A 19841-nucleotide genomic window follows, 5' to 3' on the forward strand; every position below is an offset into this window, starting at 1 on the left:
TAAGCGCAGCAAAATGTGCGATATATTCCTCAGCTGTCTTAATGTCAGCGCTTGCAGCTTCACCATGCCTCACCACCAAGTGGATGCTAGATCTCTTCGTGAAATTTTCAAACCAGCCGTGACTTGCTTTAAACGTATCTTCTGTTGGCTCTTTTGAGGTTGATGGTTCTTTTTTCTTCAGGTCACCGTAAATAATACGTGCCTTTTCGCATATTAAAGTCTCCGTCACTGTATCTCCTGTCAGCTCTTTCTCTTTCACCCACACCAGCAGAAGCTTCTCCATTTCTTCATGGATATTTGTCCTTAATTGAGACAGAATTGTAGTTCCTTTTGCTGGATTTGTGCTTTTGATGGCATCCTTTTGTTTAAGGATGGTATAAATTGTAGATGTAGTACAGTCGTACAGCCTTGCCAGTTCAATCACTCATACACCATGCTCATGTTTTTCTATTATTTCTTGCTTTACTTTTATCAACATCATTCTCTTCTTCTTCTCACCACTGTCCTTTACACTCACTTTCTTCGGCCCCATAACAGCACACAAAAAAAGTTAGTAAAAAAATGCAAATATGATGCAAGAACAAGTACAGTGCATGAGATTCGACTTGATTCTGCGGGTAATACGTGAGAAAGAATGAGATGCTGGTGTTGTGCTGCCGATACTGGACCTGTGTGCCAACGCGCCAACTAGCGGCAGCTTCCCAAATCACTACTTGTATCTCGGAATTTTGCTCGGATCTCAAAGAAAAATATGGACCAATTCGCAGCTTGTATCTTAAAAATTTGTATGTTGGTCTGCTCATATCTCAAGGTACCACTGTATTGTTTAGTAATAATAAGATAGAGTAAGTGGTTTGATTCAAGTTATGTATGGAAGCTACTGATTTCTGTGTATTTAACAACATTAACCAGCTAGACAGTAAAGAATGAAAACATTCACAATAGGAACAGAACTTCAAGTGTGTAAAAATAAGACTAGCTTGGCCTGTGGTGACACATTGGAGAGAGCATCAAGCTGGAAAGCTGAGGTTGCCATTTTGAAACCTTGGGCTTGTCCAGTCAAGGCACATACGAGAAGCAATCGATGAATAATTAAGGTGAAGCAACTATGAGTTCATACTTCTCGCTTCTTGTTCCTCTCTCTCTTCTTTCTGTAAAATCAATAAATAAAATCTTCAAAAAAAAAAAGCATACTATGTGGATATACTGAAGACTAAAAAAACTATGGAAGGACATAAAAGATTTGACTAAATGAAGAAATGTTTCATACTTTGGGAATATGTAACACTCTAAGGCTGGAGTAGTCAACCTTTTTATACCTACCGCCCACTTTTGTATCTCTGTTAGTAGTAAAATTTTCTAACCGCCCCCGGTTCCACAGTAATGGTGATTTATAAAGTAGGGAAGTAACTTTACTTTATAAAATTTATAAAGCAGAGTTACAGCAAGGTAAAGCATATAATACTTTATGTCAGATTTTTGCTAAGTTTGGCAGAATAAATCTTTATAAAACAACTTACTATAGTTAAATCTATCTTTTTATTTATACTTTGGTTGCGCTGCTACTGCCCACCATGAAAGCTGGAATGCCCACTAGTGGGTGGTAGGGACCAGGCTGACTACCACTGCTCTAAGGTTTGGTCTCAAAAGTAATCTTGAAAGAGAATATCTATATTGTAGAAATTGACAAAATGAGTCGAAATTTGTAAGTTAATATAGTATGTAATAACAGTTGGATTTTGGAAATTTTTTTCTAGAAGAGTCACAAAACAGGACTTGCCCTACCATATAGTAAAATGTATTAGTATTAAAACATAGTTATCATAGTGGTAAAGAATATAGAATCCAAATATAATTTATATGAGTATTTTATTATGTGATAAAGATAATATTTATATATGGAGCAAAGGTAGATTATTCAGTAGATGGTGGTTCAAAATTTGGGGTGAATTAGATTTCTGCTTAACACCTATCACCAAAAAAAACTTAAGTGGGTAGCCTGACCGGGCAGTAGTGCAGTGGATAGAGAGTTGGACTGGGGTGCAGAGGACCCAGGTTCGAGACCCCGAGGTTGCCAGCTTGAGCGCAGGCTCAACTGGCTTGAGCAAAAAGCTCAACAGCTTGGACCCAGGGTTGCTGGCTCGAGCAAGGGGTTACTCGGTCTGCTGAAGGCCCACGGTCAAGGCACATATAAGAAAGCAATCAATGAACAACTAAGATGTCACCATTAAAAACTGATGATAGGCCCTGGCCGGTTGGCTCAGTGGTAGAGCGTCGGCCTGGCGTGCAGAGGTCCCGGGTTCGATTCCCGGCCAGGGCACACAGGAGAAGCGTCCATCTGCTTCTCCACCCCTTCCCTTCTCCTTCCTCTCTATCTCTCTCTTCCCCTCCTGCAGCCGAGGCTCTATTGGAGCAAAGATGGCCTGGGCGCTGGGGATGGCTCCTTGGCCTCTGCCCCAGGCGCTGGGGTGGCTCTGGTCTCAAGAGAGCGACGCCCCAGAGGGGCAGAGCATCGCCCCCTGGTGGGCGTGCCGGGTGGATCCCGGTCGGGCGCATGCGGGAGTCTGTCTGACTGTCTCTCCCCGTTTCCAGCTTCAGAAAAATACAAAAAAACAACAACAACAAAAAAACCCCAAAAAACCCTGATGATTGATGCTTCTCATCTCTCTCCGTTCCTGTCTGTCTATCCCTGTCTATCCCTCTCTCTGACTCTCTGTCCCTGAAAAAAAAATTAAATCTTTTTTTTTTTTTTTTTTTTTTCATTTTTCTGAAGCTGGAAACAGGGAGAGACAGTCAGACAGACTCCTGCATGCGCCCTACCGGGATCCACCCGGCACGCCCACCAGGGGCGATGCTCTGCCCATCCTGGGCGTCGCCATGTTGCGACCAGAGCCACTCTAGCGCCTGAGGCAGAGGCCACAGAGCCATCCCCAGCGTCCAGGCCATCTTTGCTCCAATGGAGCCTTGGCTGTGGGAGGGGAAGAGAGAGACAGAGAGGAAAGCGCGGCGGAGGTGTGGAGAAGCAAATGGGCGCCTCTCCTGTGTGCCCTGGCCGGGAACTGAACCTGGGTCCTCCGCACGCTAGGCCTACGCTCTACCGCTGAGCCAACCGGCCAGGGCTAAAAAATAAATCTTAACCTTAAAAAAAAAAACTTAAGTGGGTAAAGAGGAAAAACATTAAAAAAAAAAACTGTAAAGAAATATGGAACAAATCTTTGAATTTGTATCATTTTGAAATGGAGAAGGATTTTCAAAGCAAAAATTCATAAGGAGATTGAAATAGATTATAAAAAAATTAAAGTCATGTATGCAGAAGTACCATACATTTTATTTTTATTCTTTTTATTTAAAAATATATATACATATAGGCCCTGGCTGGTTTGCTCAGTGGTAGAGCGTTGGCCTGGCATGTGGAAGTCCAGGGTTCAATTCCCGGCCAGGGCACACAGGAGAAGCACCTGTCTGCTTCTCTACCCTTCCGCCTCTCCTTCCTCTCTGTCTCTCTCTTCCCCTTCCTCAGCCAAGGCTCCATTGGAGCAAAGTTGGCCCGGGTGGTGAGGACAGCTCTATGGCCTCTGCCTCAGGTGCTGGAATGGATCCTGTTGGTAACAGAGCAACGGCTCCTGGTCAGCATGCCAGGTGGATCCGAGTCAGGCACATGCAGAGTCTGTCTTTCTGCCTTCCTGCTTCTCACTTCAAAAAGATACACAAAAAAATTTTTAAAAATTAAAAAATACATATAGAATGCTTCACAAATTTGTGTGCCATTCTTGTGTAGGGGCATGCTAAAAGTCTGTGTATTGTTCCGATTTTATTATATGTGTTGATGAAGTGAGCACTGAAACACCATACATTTTAGAAGACATGCTCCAAATGGGTAAAAATAGAATAAAAGAAATTTTACAAATGGCTAGTTAACATGTGGAACGATAGTTCCCTTCACTCGTAATCAAAGAAATGTAGTTTCAAAGCAGCAGAATGTGATTTTTTCATTTCTCAGCTTGCTGAGTGGTCAAAGTGTGGAAGATTAATATTACCTGTGATAGTGAGGGGCTCAGAATATGACTTACACTCTGCTAGTGGGACAGTTAAGGAAAAACAAGTAGCATTCTTGAACTCTGTAGTTAGGTAATTCAGAATGGGTCCACAGCATTTTCAGGAAGACAGTTTACTTGGTAGTATTGCATAATGTTAGTATACCCAGCTACTATCTGGTTGTAGTTTTATTTTTTCTTGCTCTGCGGACTCTCAGTGGAGTCTAACGAATAGCGAATATTATTAAAACCAGTAATAAAGCAGGGTGTGAAAGACTGTGGACAAATTGTCTCTGTTTTAATTTCTGTTTCATCTAACTAAATAGAAAAATGATTGCTTTTTTACCCAGTCAGCACTGGCAAAGAGTTTTAAGTGAGCATGTGCATTTGAACAGTTGTTCTTCTCATTTATATTAGAAAAGAACAGTCTGAATCTGTAAACTGTTTTAGATATTTGCCAAGGAAACAGAAAGGCATGCATGTAAACTAAGAATTGGGATTAATTTAATTTACTTTTTCTTTATTTCTGAACACTTTTGCTATAGGTTTGTGAAAGGACTAATGTGTTTGCTAATAGTACTATCCCCGAATCTGATTTTTTTCCTGTATCTTTCTGAATTTACTTTTTTTTTCTCTAAATATTCTCCAAAATTTATTTTCGTTTTCCTTTCTTATCCTTTAAATTTTGAGGTGAAAACAGTACCTTTTATAAAAATCTGCACAATGATTAGAGCCGTTTTGATCTTTCAGATGGTACAGACTTACAGCTCCCGCCCTCTGAAGGGGGTTCTGAGCCAGGAGCCCAGTGGAGAAGCTGGAAGTGGCATGTTCCCTTCCTGAGGCCTCACCCACCAAGTGTATCTTTATGTTGGCATCGCTGTTATAGTTTCTTTTGATGTCTTTTGGAGGAAATGCAGGAATAAGAAATCTTACATTTTGTGAAGTCTGTCACCTTGTATTTTAAGTATAGCAAGACTCATGAAATGGTCTTTTGTTTTTCTCTGGTTTTTCTGTGTTACACTAGTCTGGCTTTGCTGTGGAATTGGGTATGAGCTTGATTCTGTGGAGTCTTGACTATTGATCTTCATTCAGATCTTCCAAAAGAATCTGGTTAGTGGGTTTAAATTTTCCCTTGATACTTCATTGATTTTTTAAGTCAAAAACAGCAGCACTTAATTTTTTAAAAAATTTCTATTTTTTCCTTTTTATCGTTTTTTTGGGTGTCACACTGGTTAACAAAATTATATAGGTGCATCATCTGTACACTCACTGTATTGTGTTCACTACCCCAAGGCAAGTCTCCTTCCATCATCATTTATCCCCAATACTTTCCTGTACCCTTCCCCTGGTAGTCACCATACTGTTGTCCATAGGGGTGCATTTGTCTTTGTGTATTAGTGTTTTCTAGTTTTTTGGGTAGATACCCAATAGAAAGATTGCTGGGTCATATGGTAGCTCTATTCTTAGTTTTTTGAGGAACCACCATGCTGTCTTTTATAATGGCTGTACCAGTTTATATTCCCAACAGCAGTGAATGGGCGTTCCTTTTTTTCCCACAGCCTCTCCAACACTTATTATCTGTCTTGTTGATACAGTCAATCTATAGTTGTGAGATAGTATCTCATTATAGTTTTTTTTTCCCCCCAAAGCTAGAAGCGGGAAGTCAGTCAGACTCCTGCATGCACCCGAACAGAACCCACCCAGCATGCTCACCAGGGGGCATTGGGACCCCATCTGGGACATTACTCCGTTGTGGCTGGAACCATTCTAGTGCCTGAGGCGGAGGCCATGGAGCCATCCTCAGCGCCCGGGCCAACTTTGCTCCAACAGAGCCTTGGCTGTGGGAGGGGAAGAGAGAGATAGAGAGAAAGGAGAGGGGGAAGGGTGGAGAAGCAGATGGGTGCTTCTCTTGTGTGCCCTTGCCAGGAATCAAACCAGGTACATCCACACACCAGGACGATGCTCTACTGCTGAGCCAACCGGGCAGGGCCTCATTATAGTTTTGATTTGCATTTCTTTAATCGCTAGTGAAGATGAGCATCTTCTCATATATCTATTTGTTGTTTGTATGTCTTCATGGGAGAAGTGTCTGTTCAGGTCCTCTCCTCATATTTTTTTTTATTCTATTGTATTTTTCTGAAATGAGAAGCGGGGAGGCAGAGAGACTCCCACATGCACTCAACTGGGATCCACCAGCAAGCCCACGAGGGGGCGATGCTCTGCTTGTCTGAGTTGGAAGCCATAGAGCCATCCTCAGTACCCGGGGCAACTTTGCTCCAGTGGAGCCTTGGCTGCAGGAGGGGGAGAGAGAGATAGAGAGAAAGGAGAGGGGGAAAGGTGGAGAAGCAGATGGGTGCTTCTCCTGTATGTCCTGACCGGGAATTGAACCCAGGACTTCAACATGCTGGGCCAACGCTCTACCACTGAGCCAACTGGCCAGGGCCTATTCAGGGTGTTTTAATGGTACCATACAGATCGTTCTATGTCTTTAAAATGTGACATTGGGATTTTAATGGGGATTGCATTAAATTTGTATACTGCTTTGGGTAATATGGACATTTTAAGGAAAATTTTTAAAATTTGCTTATTGAATGTTTAATTACTTAATAAAGTGCCATTTTTTAAATCACTAGCAGGCTTAGCAAAACTAAGATTAAATATTTTATTTAAAAAACATTTTGCGCCTGACCTGTGGTGCCGCAGTGGATAAAGTGTCAACCTGGAAATGCTGAGGTCGCTGGTTTGAAACCCTGGGCTTGCCTGGTCAAGGCACATATGGGAGTTGATGCTTCCAGCTCCTCCCCCTGTCTCTCTCTCCTCTCTCTCTCTCTGTCTGTCTCTCTCTCCTCTCTAAAAATGAATAAATAAAAATTAAAATTAAAAAACATTTTGCTTCAAGTTTTAACTAGAAATTTTAATTTGTGCATCTCACAAATAGAGTTTTTTTAGTAGGGAAAATAAGAACCAATGTTTTTAAATATTTAAGTAGGATATATTTTTCTCTCAGGGATATTTTTCTGATTTTATTTCATTTTATCACAGTACTATAAAATTTAATTATTTTATATAGGAAGAATATGAGGTTTCTTCATTATTTATGCTTTCTGGAGCAAATGTGTTGCCTAAATAGAGCTATAGGCTCTAAGCAATTTATTCTACCTTTGTATGAAATATTGTATCATCAAAAGTATTTGTATAGTCATTTATGAAGTCTTCTGCCCTGTGCTCTTTCTGAATGGTTCATTGATGGAGATGTGTGCTTTCTGGTCATATTCTAAACTTTTTTGTTTGTCTCCATAAGAGGGACAGAGGCATAAATTAAATTGCAAACTATTTTTAACAAGAACAGTACTTTGGGGTTTGCTTTTTCATGTCAGTTGACTCTTTTCGGACTTTGGTCAAAAAGATACTTAAGTCAGATCTCAGAAAAGAAAATCAATTGGATGGTTTGCTTTGTTTTTTAACTCTTAATTTTTCTTTTTTTTTAACAAAGCAGTTGATGTTTGGACTGAAACTAAATATTTAACATGACATTCTATCCTTTAACTTGGAGCTGCTTGTTGCTATGGAAAGAACTTACTCAGGTAGTTTACTGTGTTTAAGAGTTCATTACTTCTGCTTTCCCTCCACTTCTTGCCCTTTTGAAGCTGGCATCTTTTACATCTCCTGTTGTTCCACTTATGCATGCTGTCATTTGTTGGTTCTTTTTTTTTTTTTCAGAGACAGAGAGAGGGATAGAAAGGGACAGACAGATCGGAATGGCAGAGAGATGAGAAGCATCAATCATCAGTTTTCGTGTGGCACTTAGTTGTTCATTGATTGCTTTCTCATATGTGCCTTGACCGTGGGGCTGCAGCACACCGCATAACCCCTTGCTCGAGCCAGCGACCTTGGGTCCAAGCTAGTGAGCTTTGCTCAATCCAGATGAGCCCGCGCTCAAGCTGGCTACCTCGGGGTCTCGAACGTGGGTCCTCCACATCCAAGTCCGACGCTCTATCCACTGTGCCACTGCCTGGTCAGGCTCATTTGTTGGTTTTGTGTGAGCCCTGACCAGAGATTGAACTAGCCACCTCGGTCTGTTAGGACAATGCTCTAACCAACTGAGCTACCCAGCCAAGGCCTTATAAAGATTATTTTGAGGGGTCATATTCTTACTGTGTTTCTTTGTAGTTTCAAAATTTAACAGTACTTTACAAAACAACTTGTTAGAGATAAAAGGAAAAATCTTTCCTTATCATTTCCTACCTTCGAAGCAAATGATAAAGTAAAATGGTCATTTATTGTACTACAAGACTTTGACATCTAAAATGGCCATTATCGATTGAGTTTTCAAAACCAAACTTATCTGAATTTATTCTTTTAGCTTAAGATAGTGCACTTCCAAAAAAGGTTCACATCTTTTTCATCCACTATTTTTCTTCAGCTGCTTATAATGAAATAAAATTTATACAATGGTTCTTTCAGTTTAAATTTGGGAAGGAAATTGTTTTTCTTTTCATGTTGCTCTGTAAACTTTTCTGTGGTAATATTCACATTCTTGTCTTTCTATTTGATAATTTATATCCAAACATTGTTGTAATTTCCTAATTAAGTTTTTCTCCAAATTCCATCACTTCCAGTTAACCTTGGACATTATCAGAAAGAATTTTTTTTTTTTTCTGAGAGAGAGACAGGAACATCGAGCTGCTCCTGTATGTACCCTGACCAGGGAATTGCACCGGCAGCCTCCGTGCTCTGGGACAACGCTCCAACCAACTTAGCTATCCAGCCAGGGCTTAATTTTTATTGATTTTTAGAGAGACAGAGAAAGGAAAGGCGAGAGAGGAGAAGGGGAAGAGATGCCTCCCGTGTGTGCCCTGACCAGGGATTGAACCCACAACTGTGTTGTTTTGGGACGATGCTCTCAGCTTGCCAAGCTTAACTGGCCAGGGCCCAAAGAAATTTCTTAAACATTGCTTTCATTATTATTATCTCAGAAATCTTCAATGGCCAATATTGTTTACAGAATAAGTTTGGATAAATACCTGGCTTTCAGAGCCCTTCCCAGCGGAACTTCTCTTTTTTCAACCTAATCTCTCATTACCTATCAATGTCAACTAAACTTTATTGTATTTTATTTTTTGCACAGAATAGTTTTTTCTCTTTATTCCCGATGAACTGTCAGACTGAATCCGAGTTACAACAAAGCAGGTGGGAGGTGTTCTGTAACCTTACTCAGCTTTCCATCTATTGGATTGAGGTCTCCTTAAGAAATCATAGGGATCTACAGAGCACAATTCGAGAACCAGTTGTCTGCCTCATCCTGAACACTTAGCTTTACAAAGCAGTGTGTGGTATCTTTTGCCAGTATATTTTGTCCCCATGCGTTACAGTTTTCTAGAGTTTAAAAATTATGTTAATAAAACTAGGGATGTGTACCCCCTTTGCTGTCTAGCATAATACCTTACAGATAGTAGGTACTCAATGTATATTTATTTTTTTCTACTGAAATATTTTAAATTTTATGTATTTTTACACTCACTACACCAAACCGGGAAAAAACTAGTTTAATCATTTTTTACATCAGCGGTTCTCAACCTGTGAGTCGCGACCCCAGCGGGGGTAAATAGCTTTAGGTGACCCCTGTGTTTTGGTCGCGACCCACAGGTTGAGAACCGCTGTTTTACATAGACATGTTGCCATAGATGATTAGAATTATAATTACCACTCATTTATAGGAAACTCAAGAAAGCAGTTGTTTCTAGCTAAGTCTAAAAACAGCTTCCCTATAATATGACATATCCAGAGTCTTTCCCTAACAGAAGGTTGCTCTGGTAGGCATTTTAAAATCCTTTTGAAATATAAAATACAAAACCCAAGTGTTAACTTTGAAAATAAGCCCCAAGTGATCCTTATTCAAGTGAGAAAAGTCAGAAGCCTAGATAGAGAAGGAAGTGTGGTGTTAAAACATGTGCATGGCATTCCCGGTCAGGGCACATACAGAAATCGACCAGAGAGTGTATGGATAAGCGGAACAACAAATCAATGGTTTGTTTTGTTTTTCTCTCTTTATCTCTCTCTCTCCCCCCCCCAATATAAATCTTAAAAAATTAACATGTATTGTTTTAAAAAGCATGCATACAGGCTAAATGAAGGTTTTTTGAAATAATTAATTTGCCTGGCTGTTGTTAGAAATGCACACATATTTCAGTGTATATCTATGTACCTAATGTATTCATTTGTGAAGAATAGAGGAAATCAACTTTACTTTGGTTCAATTTGAAATCATAGGATTAAAAGTTACTATACCTTAGAGATACATTTGCTTTATTTTTGTGCTAACTAGGGTAAAAACAACCCCCTTTCTACTTAAGATTCACAAAACTAATTTTTTTTTTAATCAAGTGCCCTAGAGACAAAGATATGATTAGGTGACATCTTTTTTTTTTTTTTTTTTTTTACAGAGAGAGGGATAGATAGGGACAGACAGACAGGAATGGAGAGAGATGAGAAGCATCAATCATCAGTTTTTCATTGTGGCACTTTAGTTGTTCATTCATTGCTTTTTCATGTGCCTTGACCGTGGGCCTTCAGCAGACTGAGTAACCCCTTGCTCAAGCTGGCGACCTTGGGGTCTTGAACCTGGGTCTTCCACATCCTAGTTCGACGTTCTATCCACTGAGCCACCACCTGGTCAGGCTGGCCTTTCATTCTTAATTTTGTTGTATTGGGCTGTCCTGCTCTGCAAAAAGTTGTCTGGTCATATGACTGCTCACCATTGTGTTTTCTATGGTAACATCTTCATCTACTGGGAAGCCACGATTTTGCCACCGTTGGCTTTTATTTTATTTACATGAAAACTTTTAAAGACCGGCGTATAGTCAAGAATTTCAGCTGCTGGGACAAGAGATTTTAAGCAAAGAAGGCTCAGTTGCCCATTTTGGGGGTATATTTGTTGCAGAGACGGATCCTAGGTTTTTGTCCTGACCCTACCATGTGTGAATTTAGGATGACCCTATGTTATGTTTTTATACTAGTTATTTCTGGTTCATTCTATTCTAAAATTATTTCATGGGAAGGAAAGACTTTGGGACTGACTTTTATGGATCTGATCTCAAATACTTGAATTTTATTGTTATATAACTGTCATTTCCATGGTATAGCATATCACATAAACCACGTCTTACATTTCAAATACGAAATAATTCTGCTTATAGAATTACAATTAGAAGATAGTTGTGTGGTCATTCAAAATGAACATTGTGGACAATGTGCTTGTCTGGTGTATTTTATAATGTAGCTTTAATTTCTAAGCATTTAGAACAAAGTCTTTCAAGTTTCCCATAGTTTTGTGACTGGGACCCTGATACTTTCAAATGTTAGTGTACAAATGGTAGATTTTAGGAAAATTGATTTTCAAGGTTGTTATTTGGAACAGAACTCGATTCCTGTAGAAACCAGTCTTCTGAGCTCTGTTCTTCTGTGTCTTTCATCTCCCTCCGATTTCTGCAGCGCCCGTGGCATATCCTCCCTTGTCACTGCTGCTCTTCCGGAGTGCCCTGAGCTCCCTGCATGGCCGGCTTGGCCTGGACCCTTCCTTTCGCTTTCCTCTTTGCTCCTCACGGCTTTTTGATGCTTCCCTGGCCTTCCATTTGTTTAGATCAGGGGTAGTCAACTTTTTTATACCTACCGCCCACTTTTGTATCTCCATGAGTAATAAAATTTTCTAACCTCCCACCTGTTCCACAGTAATGGTGATTTATAAAGTAGGGAAGTAACTTTACTTTATAATAAATTTATAAAGCAGAGTTACAGCAAGTTAAAGCATATAATAATAATTATTTACCAAGTACTTTATGTTGGAATTTTGCTAAGTTTTGTAGAATAAATCTTTTTATTTATACTTTGATTGCTCCGCTACTGCCCACCATGAAGGCTGAAATGCTCACTAGTGGGTGGTAGGGACCAGGTTGACTACCACTGGTTTAGATGAAGAAATGGGGTCATTTGTTTGATCCTTCTCTGGCCTTCCATTTAAAAACTCCTCTCTTTTACTCCTGTAGCTGCCCACTGGGTATGGCTGGGAAAGTCCTGTTGTGCGGCTGGTTAGTTAGGAATAGAAGGTTTCTGGTTCTTGGTGGAGCTACAGGAGAGGTCACTAGACCTTCTTTTACTTGTTTCTCTGATCTTTAATGGCCGCGTTCTTCAGTCTCTTACCCCGTTTACCCCATTTCCTTTGTCCAGAGCAGAAAGCTCGCTCTTCCTACTTTTTAGAGCATACAGTTAATCCAGATCCATGGATTCCCACACAGTTCGTGGAACAGATTCAAGGCATCAAAGAACTTGGTTCGGAAAAAGTATTATATTTTTTATTTTCTTTAATCTTAAATCGAAATTTAGCATTTTTCTCCATTACTAATGTTGGCAACAAGCAACTAGTATTTGCAATATATATGACTAACACCTGTAGAATTCACTTAATATTACTTGTATGGATGTGGATATGTCAAAATACTACTTATGCTTGTTGCCTCTTTATAATTGCAGTAGTTATTAGGATTAGGATTGCTGTTAGGTCTGATTGTTTACTGTTTAGTAACAACATAGTGTTACTGTGGCACCAACTGGTATTTTATTTTATTTTTTATTTTTATTCTTTTAAAGATTTTATTGAGGAGGGTGACAAGAAGTAGTTGCTTCGCTCTGGCTGTTTATTGGTTGCTTGTTGTATATGCATTGACTGGCCCACCCCAGGGTTTTGAACCAGCAACCTTAGTGTTTCAGGTTGGTGCTCTATGCACTGCGCCAGGCCAGGCCAGACTTGGTTTTTTAGATTTTGATACCTGCATTATAATCGATTTCCTATGTATTTTACACAATTAAATCCTTAAAATGCCCCAAAACGCCAAAGGGGTACATGGATCAAAGAAAAAAGGATAAGAATCCTTAATCTAGAGGCTCTCTGTGCCCCGCCCCCTCACACAACACCCCCCACCCCCCACCCGGTATCCTGTCTCCCTGCAGTCCTCTCTCATCTTTTTTCTTCCTTCTCCTGGAAAGCATTGCCTCTACTTGTCCCCTGGTTCTGTTGTTCCTACCCATACACCCTGGACTGGACCCTTGCTATGTTCATCATTCCCATCTTGTTTCTTTATGCTATTCTTTAATATTGTATTCTTTAATATTATCTATATTATAAAATACATGGTTTAGTATATACTTATAGTGTGCAAATTCATAAAAATAGATGAATACAAAATACCAAGTTAATCTCACCTATTGACTTGTGTACAACTCGGAGAAATTTTATTTTTAATGCTACTGTAGTCTATGTAACAGCTCCTTTACTTCCCCCTGCTTAATTCTTGCTTGTAGTCCCCTCCCATTGATTTGAGAGAGGGGAAGGCGGAGAGAGGGGGAAGAGAGAGAGAGAGGAGAGAAGCATCAAGTTATTGTTCCACTTGCTTCTTGTATGTGCCCTAACCAGGAATCAAACCTGCAACCTGGGTGTATCAGGATGACACTCTAGCCTACTGAACTCTTTGGCCAGGGTTCTGATGATGATTTTTTAAACTTTGTCTAGTTTTTGTCATTTTTTAATTTTAATAAATTTAACTTATAGTATTTTACTAGCATTAAACTTATTTCACCATTATTCTGGCTCTTTAAAATATTCTCAGACAACTTTTTTTTTTTTTTTTTTTACAGAGGCAGAGATAGACAGGGACAGACAGGAACGGAGAGAGATGAGAAGCATCAATCATCAGTTTCTCGTTGTGCGTTGAGACTTCTTAGTTGTTCATTGATTGCTTTCTCACATGTGCCTTGACCGTGGGCCTTCAGCAGACCGAGTAACCCCCTGCTGGAGCCAGCGACCTTGGGTCCAAGCTGGTGAGCTCTTTGCTCAAGCCAGATGAGCCCGCGCTCAAGCTGGCGACCTCGGGGTCTCGAACCTGGGTCCTTCCGCATCCCAGTCCGATGCTCTATCCACTGCGCCACCACCTGGTCAGGCATCAGACAACTTTTCTTTTCCAGAGTTATAATTGAGAAGTAAAAGAATAAAAGTTTAGGAGGAGAGCAACTGTCTTACTCCTGGGTGTGGGTGGGGCTGAGGGATACCCATGTGCCAGAGGTGGGGAGATGGTAGCATATTGGTGGAGGCATTTCTTTCTGATTACCACCAGGTGGCATTACTGGCCCAGAATGACTGGCTTTCTGCCCGGAAGCAGAAGGAAAGGAAGGCTTTGAGAGCCCACCTGCTGTGGGAGTTGAATAGGGGGGTTAGGAAGGGGAGGAGGATAATCTTGTATTCCTTTTTCCTTCTAGTCTAGAGACTTTTGTAAATTGGATGTTCAAAAAGCAAGGAACTATAAGCACATGATGAATTTATATCTATTATAATTTATATCTATTATTTCAACTGATCATTTTCATTGTTTTAGTTTTTCTTTCTGCACCTGTAGTTCCTTCAGAAACAGGTAACATTTTTGTAACAGTCACTTTGTATTCCTGCATCATGCCTTTATAATGTTTTGTTTCTTACCATAGAGGATAATGGTAAATTAATATACTCTGATTTACGGCATTGGAAAAATCTACATGTAAACTCCCACAATTGCAGTTAGATTATAGCCAGCTGATTTTCTGAACTTTGCAGAAATTCTGGATACAACACTATACTATGTAATTCCAACAATGTTTTTTCAAAAAATCCAAACATGGCTGTTAATAAAATAGCACTTTTAGAATTTCCAGTAGTGGATATTGGTAACAGTATAGAATGGAGTATCCAAGTCTTGCTCTCTTCTAGCTAATGATACAGTGTTGACCTGAAATAAAATATTTATGACCTGAGTGCTCCCCAGCATCCTGATACTATAGCCTGATTTTGTGCTGACTCTCTACTTCTGCACATCTTTCCCTAAAACCTTGACTCGTTTTTTAAAAGGGACTTTCTTGCCGTGGCCAGATAGCTCAGTTGGTTAGAGCATCGTCCCGAAGCACAGAGATTGCTGGTTTGATAGCCGATTAAGGCACAGAGAGGAGCAGTCTCTCTCTCTCTCCTTCCCCTCTCTCTCTCTCTCTCTAAAATCAATAAATTTAAATATTAAAAAGGTAATTTCTTTGGGGAAAATTTTAAAAGGAATACCATTCTTTATAAAGAGAAACAATTATTTTTTCTTCCCCTATTGCTGCCTTGAAAGAAAATGATAATGTTAAGTAAAAACATGAATAGTTATATAGTATTATATAATTCCTTTTTATCAGGTTGGTATTGTAAACAGAAGATTTAAGGTAAAAATGTAATGTTGAAAAAAATAGGTTATTTAATAAATGGCCTCTTACTACAACCTAAATTGTGATCATCAGATTAAAACTTGGTTCAGTGAAGTTTGCTGCTTCACCTTGGCTTCCATTGAGGAGCCTTTCTGTTTGTTTAGAACAATACTGATGAAAGTACATTTAGCTTTCTTTAATTTTTTAATTTTAATCTTAATTTCAGGACAGCTTGGCTTAGTCTCTAGTCTTTCCTAAATATTTTCCCATGCACACACACAGACACCTGCAGTGAGAAAAAATCCATTTAAGTGGTTCTGTAAAAAAAATTTTTTGCTGGTTTGAGGTTTAATTTTGTGAATAAAAAGAATGTTATTTTTATTGCTGGGTTTCTATCTAAGTATATGCTTTATTCGCTTAAATTTATGCTTTTTAAAAATTAGTGTGATTAGTCTGACCAGGCAGTGGCGCAGTGGATAGGGCATTGGACTAGGACGTGAAGGACCCAGGTTTGAAACCCCTAGGTTGCTGGCTTGAGCACGGGCTCATCCGACTTGAACACGGGCTTACTAGCTTGAGTGCTGGGTCACTGGCTTGAGCATGGGATCATAGACATGAACCCATGGTCGCTGGCTTACAGCCCAAGGTTTCTGGCTTGAACTCAAGGTTGCTGGCTTGAGCAAGGGGTCACTTACTCTGCTAGTGCCTTGACACCCCCCCCCCCCCCAGGTCAAGGCACATTTGAGAAAGCAATCAATGAACAAATGAGGTGCCACAACGAAGAATTGATGCTCCTCATCTTTCTCCTTTCCTGTCTGTCTGTCTCTATCTGTCCCTCTATCTCTCTCTGTCTCTGTCACACACATACACACACAAAATTAGTGTGGTTAAAATATTAATAATCCTGTTGCTTCTTGTAGAAGATAACATGACTGGTGAAAATTAGGGAATTTCAGCATCCTAATGTCAATTATTATTTGATGTTTTCTTGGAGCATTTCACATTTAAAAAAATATATGGCAAAATTAACTGTCACCAAGATTTTGTGTAACTTTAAGATGATCTAGAGTAGGGCTTGATTCAGGTAAATGTCATATAAAGCCAAGTTTTTAGGACCATCAATGGCTTCCAGCTGAAGATAGCATTATGAAGACAGCATCGGTCTTTCAGAACCTCTAAGAAAGCTTTTCCCAGTTGCAGTCACCTTCTAGTGACAACTCCATCCCACTCCCATCTGGGGTGTGCAGCTCTGGGAACCCCTCTGTACCCTCTCGGCTCTTATAATTGCCAGCAGCAGGAGTCGTGCTGCTGATAGAGCTGGCAGCTTGGCCCATCAGTGCAGTTAGCACACACACACACACACACTCCGTCTACCCCTAGTTTGTGATGAGAGGGGGTCACAGCTGGCTAGACTTGTAGTGCCTTCCCTAAATTTGCTGGCTTAAATTTCTTATTTTGTCATCACCTTGCCCATCAGGGAGCTGATGATAGTTACAGAAGCCAAGTCAAAAGTCCCTCTGAAATTGGCTCTTTCAGAGGAGGCACAGCTGTTGCTTCTACCCTACTCCCTTCCCTTGGTGGCAGCTTGCAGTAAAGGTGAGAGCACAATGATTGGGAGCCAGTTCTCTCTAGAAAAGCCAGATTGGCAGAAGTATCACTGCCTAGCCCTGTGCTAAGCGATACCCGAGTGGTCCAGCCATACAAATGCAAGCCTTTATCGCCACAGCATTTTCTAACACTCATTGGACCTTTATTTAGCTGGGTCCTAACTCTCAACTAGGGAAAAATGTCCTTTGCTGGATTGCAGCTGTAGATAAAATAGTTCCTATCAGCTGAACATACTGCTGATGGCCATGACGTTCTCACGAGCCAGTGGTCCTCAGTAACATTAGCAGAGTAAAAGAGGACATGAGTGAGAAAGAGTTGATAGGAAGTCCAGAGAAGCTTGCTGCTTAGGGACTGGTAACACTGTAGGACCTGAGCTTTGTAGCAAGGTGGCTGCAGGGGAAAAGAGGTTCTGTGAAGGGACAGGCCGTTTAGAATAGTTAAGTTACTCATGGCAAGAGCGTACTCAACAATAGGATATTTGCATATAGACATTGGTTCAGAAAGTTAAAAAATCTTATGTTTGGCTACAGGAGCTCTGAGAGTATCTCTGATTACTGGGTTCATTAAATGAAAGGGATCTTGTTTTAGATGGATGGATAGAAATTTCCTGGATTACTTCTAAAATGCTAATTATTTTTAGTGTAATTCAATGACTTGTGAATACATGAAAACATTTCATGTGGCTTAAAATTATGTGGGAACACATATCTTCATTAATAATTAACCTGTGAATGATGCAAAGTAATTTTTTTTATTATTATTATTTTCCATTGATTGGAGAGAAAGAGGAAGGAAGGAGCTTGGAGAAGGGAGAGAAGCATCAACTCGCTCCACTAGTTGTTCCATTTAGTTGTGCACTCATTGCTTGCTTCTCACATGTGCCTTGACCGGGGTCAAACCTGCGACTGCGTGTGAGCTGGAACAAGGCTGTATCCACTGATCCACCTGGCCAGGGCACCAATTAAGTTTTTTGAAGGTTATTGTATTAGAAGCATTACATATCTGAAAGCATACTGTTAATGAATGTTATTCTTTCTGTATTAGAATTCCCTTCCCATTATTATTTTTAGCATACCTCTTTGTTGATAATTTGTGTGTGTTTAGTGTAGGCCAGTGATAGTCAACCTGGACCCTACCACCCACTAGTGGGCGTTCCAGCTTTCATGGTGGGCGGTAGCGGAGCAACCAAAGTATAAATAAAAATATAGATTTAACTATAGTAAGTTGTTTTATAAAGATTTATTCTGCCAAACTTAGCGAAAATTCATCATAAAGTACTTGATAAGTAGTATTATATGCTTTACCTTGCTGTAACTCTGCTTTATAAATTTTATAAAGTGAAGTTATTTCCCTACTTTGTAAATCACCATTACTGTGGAACCAGTGGGCAGTTAGAAAATTTTACTACTAACAGAGATACAAAAGTGGGCGGTAGGTATAAAAAGTTTGACTATCCCTGGTGTAGTCCATTGTCTAGTTGGTTTTATGATCTTTTAGAACTTTATTTTTTATTTATTCATTTTAGAGAAGAGAGAGAAAGAGAGAGAGAGAGAGAGAGAGAAGGGGTGGGGAGGAGCAGGAAGCATCAACTCCCATATGTGCCTTGACCAGGCAAGCCCAGGGTTTTGAACCGGCAACCTCAGTGTTCCAGATGGACACTTGATCCACTGCGCCACCACAGGTCAGGCCACGGTTTTATGATCTTTTAACCAAAAGTATCCTTTGCAGATGCTTTTACTGACTCTGCCATCAGTGCTAAAGTGAACGGTGAGCACAAAGAGAAGGACCTGGAGCCCTGGGATGCCGGTGACCTCACTGCCACTGAGGAGCTTGAGGCTCTGGAAAATGACGTCGTAAGTAAACTCTTGGGATTAGTATCAGGCTATGGCCATGTGACGTGGTGTGACATTTTATCACTTGGCTTTAATTTAAGTATCTAGTTATTGTTGTCATAAGTATATGTAAAGCAGCAGTTTTATTGTGTAAATACAGACTGTCCTCTATATTTCCCACCACCACCCCAGGGCAGCAAACACAGGAAAATGTTTCTTTGGGATGCTTATGTATTATTTCTGTGTTTTAAAGGTAAGTCATAAAAAGAAACTTAAAAATTTAAGTTGGAAACCATGAGAAACTATAAATACAAACATATTTTGTTTTGATTGTTCTGCCCCAGTAAGGCAGCCCAAGGCAAGTGATGTGGGATCTTAATTGTCTTACGACTTATGGTGAGGTCAGAGTACAACCTCTAGGCTTGTCTGAGGGAAAAGTATTCATTATCAAGGTATATAGTTAGGTTATATTAGAATCAAAGCAACAAGTAAATTTCTTGGTCTTAAATTAGGATCATTCTCCAGAAAAATCTGTTTCTAAAAGCCTGTTGGCAAATATTTTTACTTTTCCTATAACACATCATCTATAAATCAAATGCTTAATAATGACTCTATCTTTAGAATTCTGAAAATTAATTTTCTAAACTGTGTATATAGAAAGCGAAGTCTCCTGACAAAAATTAAGTGTTTAGGTAGCAAAATTGGAATTGGATTGAGAGTCTACCATTGAATATTACAGAGAAGTCTTTATTACAAACCTGTTTTATCTTTAAGTCATTGTTCAGTTGTACATATATAGAAAACACATCATTATTTGGAAATACATAAGTAACACATTATTAATTTTTAAACTTTAAAGAGTCAAAACGTAAGGTGGAGGATCCCAGGTCTGTAGCAAATGACATGTGAAGGGTATAGAGAAGAAGGCACTCCTATTTCGTTGATAGGCAGGTAAATGGACAGATGCTTTCTAAAGAACATTCTGGCAATATCAAAATTTCTAATACACATAAACTTTGGTCTAGCAGTTCTGCCTCTGTTTATTTTTGCTTTAATATACTCATAAGATGTGCAAATAATTATGTACAAGGATGTTTTTTGCAGCCATTTC

General features: G+C 39.8%; 1 protein-coding gene and 1 non-coding gene across 7 annotated transcripts in view; one reads left to right on the forward strand and one right to left on the reverse strand.

Annotated features, from left to right (window-relative positions):
- ATXN2 (ataxin 2) overlaps positions 1-19841 on the forward strand; it is a 129801-nt gene that overhangs the window by 61584 nt on the left and 48376 nt on the right. For all 6 annotated transcript variants that reach the window (XM_066370882.1, XM_066370876.1, XM_066370881.1 and 3 more), the window contains exon 6: positions 18627-18751. In XM_066370882.1, the coding sequence (XP_066226979.1) occupies positions 18627-18751 (125 nt within the window). The remainder of the gene's footprint in view (positions 1-18626; positions 18752-19841) is intronic.
- LOC136396547 (U6 spliceosomal RNA) lies at positions 3734-3839 on the reverse strand. Its single transcript, XR_010749818.1, has one exon. It is a non-coding gene; the product is annotated as a U6 spliceosomal RNA (small nuclear RNA).

This window comes from Saccopteryx leptura, chromosome 2, assembly GCF_036850995.1.
Source record: "Saccopteryx leptura isolate mSacLep1 chromosome 2, mSacLep1_pri_phased_curated, whole genome shotgun sequence".
Classification (NCBI taxonomy): domain Eukaryota; kingdom Metazoa; phylum Chordata; class Mammalia; order Chiroptera; family Emballonuridae; genus Saccopteryx; species Saccopteryx leptura.